Source organism: Eptatretus burgeri, chromosome 2 (genome assembly GCF_056783735.1).
Source record: "Eptatretus burgeri isolate ZD-2024b chromosome 2, Ebu_testis_v1, whole genome shotgun sequence".
Classification (NCBI taxonomy): domain Eukaryota; kingdom Metazoa; phylum Chordata; class Myxini; order Myxiniformes; family Myxinidae; genus Eptatretus; species Eptatretus burgeri.
The window spans coordinates 156,123,859-156,133,858 of NC_140962.1; the positions used below are offsets into that span (position 1 = coordinate 156,123,859).

The 10,000-nt window shown below is 53.3% G+C and overlaps 2 protein-coding genes across 2 annotated transcripts in view; one reads left to right on the forward strand and one right to left on the reverse strand.

The window, feature by feature from the left end:
• LOC147033654 (structural maintenance of chromosomes protein 1A-like) overlaps nt 1–10,000 on the reverse strand; it is a 183,764-nt gene that overhangs the window by 130,110 nt on the left and 43,654 nt on the right. Inside the window, exon 10 of the mRNA XM_085871737.1 lies at nt 595–702. Within this exon, the coding sequence (XP_085727863.1) occupies nt 595–702 (108 nt within the window). The remainder of the gene's footprint in view (nt 1–594; nt 703–10,000) is intronic.
• LOC147033655 (tubulin alpha chain-like) overlaps nt 1–10,000 on the forward strand; it is a 497,880-nt gene that overhangs the window by 15,512 nt on the left and 472,368 nt on the right. The gene's annotated exons all lie outside the window — the stretch shown is intronic.

Genomic DNA, 10,000 nt, shown 5'->3' on the forward strand with positions numbered 1-10,000 from the left:
TTTTATGTAGACAGAGGGTTTGTAACTCATCAACAAAAGTTGGGACACCTGAAGGAATTGTTTGCATTAACTTTCAAGGCTTAATTTACTTCCATTGCTGTAGAACAACTGCAGTTGCTCACCCATTACCTGTTCCCTGAAAAGGGCCTCTTTTAGCAACTCTGAAATTTACAATATTTTTCAGTTTTTGGTAACCTAAACTTGTGTTTGTAACCTCTGGCAGTTTACTGCTTAGCTTCGTACCATTTCAGGTTATTCACTGGACTGGAACTGCTTAAATTCCAGTAAAAACTGAAAAATTGGGGTGTTCTAAAACTTTTGATTGGTAGAGTAGGTGGGTATCTAAATCATTGGGGACAGAGGGCTGCGTGGATATTGGCACAAGTCCTGCTCCCCTTGTCATACATTCTGTGTTAGCTCACATACGAGCCTCGACAATGTACACAAAAAAATAATAATAATTAGCTTGGGTTGGTATGGACAATTGTACACATATGTAGTGATTGTGATGTGTGTATGATTAGATTGAGATGGGGTTGATGGAGTGCAATCAGGCATGATGGACCAAATGGCATGTGTCCAAGTTTATTGTACCTTCTCTGATTCCACCACGACGGCGACCATGTTTTTCCCCAACACTTTGGTCAGGGCCAAGTGGTACTTCCGATGTATAGGCTCACACAAGTCCACTAGCCAGCCATACTGCAAAGCACGTTTCCAAAAGTGAGAGGAGAGGGTTCATCCGTGATCCTCGGCAACTCCACAATCCGACTGAGAGCACTCGAGCAAACCCGTCAAGTTGGACACACGTTTGCCCCTATGTTAGACGACAGCCCATAAGTAATCTGACTCTTAATCATACAACTGTGTTTTCGTACAAATATTAAGAATGCAATCTTCCCCTGTTACATTTATCACTTGAATTAATGGACTCTGACAGGAACGATTCACTCACAAGCAAACATTCATATGAGAGGGCCGTATGCCACAAAAGGGCTTGGATTATACACCAATCACTTTAAAATGTAATCACCAAGTCTCATTACGCTCCTTAACGATCACATTAAAAATAAAATATTCAGTCTTGAAAAATTGTTTTTTTTTATTATTATTTTAACTTTACAAGAGGCTCAGGAAGAGCAAGGTCGAGCTGACAGGTGTGACCAACATCAAGGGAATTAATGAATCGGAAACTAGAATGGCACTCTTCCACATCACGACTCCACCCACATTATTAAATCATTGTACATACTTGTACAAAATTTAGTTTAAATCCCTGAAACCAGATACAAAAAAATAAATAATTATGGCTGCCAGCCCATGTGTCCGATCAGGTTGAAATTTAAAGCATACATTCCCCATGATTATTACATCATATGCCTGGTGTTGGCTTAATAGTTAGGGTGGTGAGCTTGAGATCCTCGGGTCCTGAGTTCAAAAATCGGAGGGTGCAAGACCAGAAATGAGGCGGAAGAAGACCACCGAGCTGTCGGTGACGGCGAAGTGATCGGCCCATAGTCTCAGCTTCGTCACAAGAAATTCCAATGATATTGAAAATAGAAGAGTTTTGAAAGTGCCAAGAAGATGATTTGTGTTCTGCAGTGTTCAAGTATATAATTAAATTGAAATAAAATTAACGTTTTAAAGGTTGTTGAAAATATATATATATATATATATATATATATATATATATATATATATATATATATATATATATATATATATTGTTGCGGATTCGCGCCCGCCGGCGTGCTGACGGCCACGTAACTCGAATCGCGGCACGTCGCCCACCGGACGGACAATCCAGTCGTGACCCTCTCGGACTAACGCCGGGAACCAGTCACGGGTGGACCTTTCGGTCTCACCGCGATCGAGCCAATCAGCCCCCGCGTGGGATAGGGTTGCTCGCCAAATTCGAACTACCTAAGTACCCACGCGGAGGGTAGACCGGGCGATCGCACCTCGCCGCAGATCGACTTCGGACACGGGCCACTTAAGCGACCCGTTCCGTACTATCAGAATAACCGAGCGGTGTTATCGTCGACCTCGACGGTTCGATTAATTATCGGGCGTACTCAGCCCACTACCAACCCTTTACGTGAAGCAAGATGAGGGTTCAATGGGGGAAAAGACGAAGCGAAGCGGGAGAACAGTTCAACAATAAAGCACATTTATTCGCGGCACACGGGAAGCACACAAATACAATTCCACCAAATGCACACAAAAAAAGAAAACACAATTCCATTTACACAAAAAGCAAACATAAAAGTGAAAACACAGTGCAGAGCTAATACCGACTACCGAGCACACGGCAACACTTATACAATTCTACTTCACAGACGGCGCCGACAACACATACCCAAAACCAAGGAAAAGAAATACCCTCAAGAATGAGGCAGGCCTGAGGCCGAGACCGGGTCGGGCCTACCCGTCTGGTGATGAGACGCGGAGCGGCGATGGCCCCGCAACCCGCGGGCCTCGCGGACAGTGTCAGGCAGGGGGGTGGGAAAAGGGGCCCCCTTGGTCGCACTATCTCAGCGCGGGGGGAAACAGGAGGGGGTTGCTGATGCTCGGGGTATAGAGGATCTTTATTATCCCTGGTGTGCGTCTCCACCTCGGCCAGGTCGCGCTGCCGGCCTCCCTCGGGCGTGCAGCTCCTGGCACCGACGCGAGCACCCCCTCGTCCGACTCTCTTCAGCTTCTCCAGCCACTGCAGGCTTCGGGCTCCAGACTTCTTTCGTTCTCGTTCTCGTTCGTTCCGACTCCTTCTCGTTCTCGTTTGCGACTCTCCTCTGACTGACGAACACCGTCCTTTTATCCCCCCGTAACTTCGCCTTTGACCCCCTCCCTTTGACCTTTCACCTCGCTCCCCATTGGCCCGAGAAAAAGTGGGCGTGAAGGCTTTTTGATCCACAAATTTGCATATATCGATCGTCCTGGGGGCGGGGCCAATTCGCCCCTCGCTCACCGATTGGACGGCAAAAAGTGGGCGTGTGTCGTTTTTGATCCGTTTTTGAAGCACAAAATCCGTGATTTTGTACACGCTGTTCGACGCGCGTTCTGCATGAGTCCAACACCGGTACCCACAGCGGGGCAAGAACGGTGGCGATGCTACGGTTGTGGTGAAGCGGTGGTTGTGGTCGGTGGTTGATGTTGTGGTTGTGATCATGGCGGTTGGTCCAAAATAAAGATAGTAAAAGAAAAACGGCTATCCTGAAGAGTCGCAGCACGTATAAATGACATGTATTCCCACTAGACAACGGGTTTGGGCCTAACTACACATGCACTTACCGAGATACCTCACCTAAGGGACCTGAATGGTGGTTTGCGAATCTGGTAACCACAACACTACCCCCTTCCCTTTTTACAGACTCGTCCCGAGTCGTCAAATTTTCGTGTGCCATCATGTGTAGTTTTCCCCTAGTACACTTTACCTACGGATCCCTGAGTGCGACATTCATGGTATTCGTGTCCCCAAAATAAATAACCTGAGGGCTGCGTAACTACCTAAACAAACTCACTCACACGGACGACTTAAATAAAATTGCCGGCGCTAAGACAAACATGCCGGGGGCGCACTCATATTTACAGTACATCTTACCCTTAACTTACAAATTTTACACTAAACCATGGCCCAGGATCATTGAACTCTGCAAAAGAAAAGCAGTTAGCAGGGAGCCAGGCTGTCCGCATGCAGTCTCTGGCTCAAACAATGCAGGTGACAGGGAACGTGGCTGGCTGCTCACACGCAGTCCAAGGCCTCCCCTTTTGAACTGAACACTGTGAACCACAACGGTGCATGGGCTGCACAACGTAGTCTCCGTGCCAGCTCAAGCGGCACACGCAATGAGCACAACGAATGGATGCATGAATGGATGGACGCAAACACGGTGCACGGGCCGCCACTGCAGGCCAGTGTTGTAGCTGCCAACAGGGCAGTTCTTGCAGCTTGCAAACTGTTGCTTTTACGATCCTGGCGCACATGGCAATGAACAGGGGGGGGGGCAAAGCAAAAATTGAACGGGGCTGGTGAACAGGGGCAGTGGGCATGGCATGGCAAAGGCAGCAGGCAACACAGCCCGCAGAAGAAGGCCGCTGCAGGCAAACACAGCCGGCAGATGAACTGGCCGGCACAGGCCTTGAAGTACCACAGCTGCAGATGAAGTGGCCGGCACAGGCCTTGAAGCAAAACAGCAGCTGCCGATGAAGTTGGCCGGCCTCCGCCTCGAAGAAAAACACGGCCAGCCGATGGAGTTGGCTAGCCTTTGCCGTTCAGTGGAGGTTGGTGGAGGGAGTGCGGTGGTGCTGGCCACTTGGAAGGCGGGCTCGGACCTACCTACCTGTCTCCCTCCCACCTATCGCCTTTGCCTGTCACTGTCCATACCCACTCCCTTAATTTGTGAAAAACCAATTTAGCCCCAACTTATTTTTTTGTTGTTTTTATTTTTACTCCCCCCCTATAAATCGTCCCCTAACCCCCTTTATCGTCCTTGTTCGGCTAACCTATCCTGTCACCTAGCCTACTCCCAACCCCTACGTTCCCTTCCCGGAGGGGAATAAGGGAGAGCTAACGTCCTGTGTCGAGGCCCAACGAAGCCTCAGAATGGCCTCCCCAGAGTTCGGCGATCTATAACCAAAGTGGGTCCAGCGGCCCACAACGACAGCGAGGGGATGGATGGTGCGGAGGGGTACATCTCCTAATCTACCCTATCCATTTAACAGCTAAACTACCCCGGGGCTTTCAACAAGCGCCTCTCGCTTAAACTATTGGTTCTAACAACCCAGATTCCCGTCGCCTGTGTTGGTGTCCTCACAATTTCGGGCCTCGCCCCCCAATTTTCTCTCCGTGCCCTCACACGGTCTCCTGGCTGGGACACGTGGCTCCCTTTGGCAGGCACGACCCTCTGCCGAATCTCCCGCTATGGCACCCCCGGGCACTACACTGCCTCCGAGCCTACCAGCTCCCTAACACCGGGGAGTGCCCCCCCTGGCACCTCCCCTGAAACGCACACGTGGCAGGCCGGCCTCCCGGGCCCCTTTCCGAGGGTCACCCGTGCCCACAACACTGCCCACGCGGCTAATGGCGCCCCGGGCCCCCGCACCAAGCAGGCGCACCCGTGCCCACTACTCTATCCCGGCCCCCCATGGGCCCATGGCCTACCGCGGCCGACTGGCCTGGTGCCCGGGGTACCCACTCAGCGATACTCACCTTTCGCAGCCACGCTCCCAAGCCCGTCAACAGGGCTCCTGCACCCCTCCAAACGGGTTTCGAGCCTACACACCCACCAACAACAAAACGACCTCCATTTTTCAATTTGACTAACCCAGCTAACTCACTTTACTCTGACCCCGGGGGTCCCTTGGGCGGGAGTCACTCCTCCCCCCAATCACTCATCGCACCATGCATTCCCCATTCACTCCACACACACAGACCCGCTGGCCTCACTCACTCACCATGTACTCACCTCTCAACTCTTCAACACTTCACACCACTGAACTCTGCCATCATTCTATCTGCATCCCCTAACTAACTCGTGCTCCCACGTCGTCCCTTAAACTACAGCACGTTCCTTTTAACACTACGTAGCTAAACTACGTCCCCTCTACACACTCACAAGTCTGTCACGGTCTCCAAATCAATCATTTTATTTCCCAACCTAAATCTGGCTACAATCCCTCTAACTAATCCATTCCACGGACTCCATGAGGACTTACCCCTGCCCCATGAAGTCGGTCTAGCTAAGCTAACCCTTCCCCCTAACTAGTTTTCATCCTGTGCCCAGGCAAGGGGGTCTTTCACCCCTTGCCCAGGAATCCTTTGCACCCGAAAGTGAGGCTTGCTGTCTTCTTTTTTTTTCATGCGCAGCACCTGCGCGGCAACTCAGAGCTCGCGCACTTTGCACCTGGCCGTGACGTCATGCAGCTGCACGTGTTCCTCGTCCCTCCTTGGACGCTACCATCCGGCAGAGATACCCCTCCTGCCGGATTCCAACCCCACGTGCAGCCATGACGTCACCGTGCGCATAAAAAAAAAACACAAGCCACACGTCTCGAGGGGTTCCCCACGCGAACACATGTGCTTTGCCCGTTGGAGCTTAACACACACGATCGCGTGGAGAACCCGTCCGGTCCAAATCCATTTACCTGCCTAACTTTGTCCGTCCGCGGGATCGGCAAATCCACCGCGTGCGTTTCCGGACCGGGACTTCACTCTCGCAAGCGAGCACGTGGTGGTCTCGTGCGTTGCACAGCACGAACCGCGTGCTCACTGCTGGGCGAACCCGGCACGGTCCTCGAAACAACTACAGCCACTACTCGGCTTTCTCTCCTCTGTCGCCGTCTCCGTCGCCATTCCACACACGCATACCTGCGTGTCACGACGCACACAGTCCACACCATTAAACTCACACCGGGAGATGCGGCTGCGTGCTCCCGCATGCCAACCGACATCTCCCTCACATACCGCTCTCTCACACACACGGTCTCCCTGGCACACAGCGACCTTGCACACGGCCGTTCACTCACGCGTGCCTCACTACTCACACAAACCATACTACTCACACGTGGTGCTCTATTCACTCGCGCGGGGGCACTCACCCGCGGTGCCTCACCCACACACGCGAGGGCACTCAACCGCTGTGCCTCATCCACACACCGTGCCTCACTCATACACGCGGGGGCACTCACCCGCGGTACCTCACTCATACACACGGCGACACTCACACACGCGGTCTCTTCCACACAACGTCCCTCACTCATACACGCGGGGGCACTCACCCGCGGTTCCTCACTCATACTGGCCGTTTCACTCACACACACGGCCTCTTCCACACACGGTGCCTCACCCACACACGCGGGGGCACTAACCCGCGGTGCCTCACTCACACTCCGTGCCTCATCCACACACGGCGTGCTGGGAAGCACGTACTCCGGCACCATCGCCACCACACCACTCACACGTGGTGCCTCACTCATACTGGCCGTTTCACTCACACACACGGCCTCACTCACACACGGTGCCCCATCCACACCCGGCGTGCTGGGAAGCACGCACTCTGGCACCATCGCCACCACACCACTCACACACGGGGTCGCTTCCACACACGGGGACGCACTCACGCCTTGCACCACACACACAGGGACAACTACACTGGGGATTCGTATCCCCACAAGGGTCTCCGGGGCCTCTATACCCCCAAGCTCTCCGTGCACCCGTCCACAGCACTCGTCCCCTCAACCTCGCAAAACACGACCGAACTCACCTGGTCGTGACTCGCCTCAAGGGGGCATACTCCCTCCCCTTGTTCCTGGAGGAGGCCATCCAACTGCTCGCACCGGGTCCCTGCACGCTCCGCGAGCTCACCCCCATTATCCTCCACTTCCTCCGTGTGTGTGTGTGCGTCACTTACCCCGTCTTCATCGTGCAGTCTTCCCTCTATCGTTCCCATCTCCCGTGTCTCTGCCAACTCGGTCACCTCTTCACCCTTTACCTCCCTTGTCTCAACTATTATTATTTCCTTTGTCGTCACCTCGTGTCTCGTCTCACACGTTTTGGTCTCCCCATTTAATTTTTCCCTTTCGGTCATCGTGACGACCCTCGCCCAACACGCCCCCCGAATTATTTTTTCACCCGCCTCCACCGCGGGCCTGTCAGCCGTTGCACCCCCTTCCAGCTCGTTTGTTCCTACACGTGGAGTCGCCATTTTTATCTCCCTGGTCACGGCCTTCATGCCCGCCTGCAGGCATCGGCCCATGTTCTGCGTCTCACCCCGTAGTTCTTTCATTTCTTCCCTCATTTGCTGTGTATTCGCATCCATCGTCGTTTTCACTTCATTTGTATTTGTATCCATCTTTTCGTTCATGCCTTTCATTTCGTTTGTATTTGTATCCATCTTTTCGTTTATTTGTTTGTTCATTGCCGCCAGCATGGCGAATAGCTGGGCCATGTCGGGTGCGCTTGGGTGAGCCGATTCGGCAGGGGTTGGGGAAGGGTCTTGGTGGAGAGGGGGGGGGGAGGTGTCATACACCGCGGCCGCTGCCGCACCCACCTCGGGCCCTGGGTTCAGTTGGGCGAGTCCGTGTTCCTGCACAATCAACATTTCCTGCTCGGGGATTCCATCCTGGGCCATGGACTCTACATTATTACACATATACATTTCTAATACCCCCGGCTCCCGCTCGCCTTGAGACGCCATCTTGCTTCTCGTGAAGGGTTAATTTCCTCGCTCGTAATTTGGAGGGAATCGGGGGTCGCTTCTCTCACCCCTGGACCGATTCCCGTGAATTTAGCCGGAGACAGGAGAGCCCGTTTTCCTGTTCTCCGATACCAGTGCCGCGAGGAGGGCGATGAATTTGTATCGCACGACCTGACACCAGTGTTGCGGATTCGCGCCCGCCGGCGTGCTGACGGCCACGTAACTCGAATCTCGGCACGTCGCCCACCGGACGGACAATCCAGTCGTGACCCTCTCGGACTAACGCCGGGAACCAGTCACGGGTGGACCTTTCGGTCTCACCGCGATCGAGCCAATCAGCCCCCGCGTGGGATAGGGTTGCTCGCCAAATTCGAACTACCTAAGTACCCACGCGGAGGGTAGACCGGGCGATCGCACCTCGCCGCAGGTCGACTTCGGACACGGGCCACTTAAGCGACCCGTTCCGTACTATCAGAATAACCGAGCGGTGTTATCGTCGACCTCGACGGTTCGATTAATTATCGGGCGTACTCAGCCCACTACCAACCCTTTACGTGAAGCAAGATGAGGGTTCAATGGGGGAAAAGACGAAGCGAAGCGGGAGAACAGTTCAACAATAAAGCACATTTATTCGCGGCACACGGGAAGCACACAAATACAATTCCACCAAATGCACACAAAAAAAAGAAAACACAATTCCATTTACAAAAAAAGCAAACATAAAAGTGAAAACACAGTGCAGAGCTAATACCGACTACCGAGCACACGGCAACACTTATACAATTCTACTTCACAGACGGCGCCGACAACACATACCCAAAACCAAGGAAAAGAAATACCCTCAAGAATGAGGCAGGCCTGAGGCCGAGACCGGGTCGGGCCTACCCGTCTGGTGATGAGACGCGGAGCGGCGATGGCCCCGCAACCCGCGGGCCTCGCGGACAGTGTCAGGCAGGGGGGTGGGAAAAGGGTCCCCCCTTGGTCGCACTATCTCAGCGCGGGGGGAAACAGGAGGGGGTTGCTGATGCTCGGGGTATAGAGGATCTTTATTATCCCTGGTGTGCGTCTCCACCTCGGCCAGGTCGCGCTGCCGGCCTCCCTCGGGCGTGCAGCTCCTGGCACCGACGCGAGCACCCCCTCGTCCGACTCTCTTCAGCTTCTCCAGCCACTGCAGGCTTCAGGCTCCAGACTTCTTTCGTTCTCGTTCTCGTTCGTTCCGACTCCTTCTCGTTCTCGTTTGCGACTCTCCTCTGACTGACGAACACCGTCCTTTTATCCCCCCGTAACTTCGCCTTTGACCCCCTCCCTTTGACCTTTCACCTCGCTCCCCATTGGCCCGAGAAAAAGTGGGCGTGAAGGCTTTTTGATCCACAAATTTGCATATATCGATCGCCCTGGGGGCGGGGCCAATTCGCCCCTCGCTCACCGATTGGACGGCAAAAAGTGGGCGTGTGTCGTTTTTGATCCGTTTTTGAAGCACAAAATCCGTGATTTTGTACACGCTGTTCGACGCGCGTTCTGCATGAGTCCAACACCGGTACCCACAGCGGGGCAAGAACGGTGGCGATGCTACGGTTGTGGTGAAGCGGTGGTTGTGGTCGGTGGTTGATGTTGTGGTTGTGATCATGGCGGTTGGTCCAAAATAAAGATAGTAAAAGAAAAACGGCTATCCTGAAGAGTCGCAGCACGTATAAATGACATGTATTCCCACTAGACAACGGGTTTGGGCCTAACTACACATGCACTTACCGAGATACCTCACCTAAGGGACCTGAATGGTGGTTTGCGAATCTGGTAACCACAAC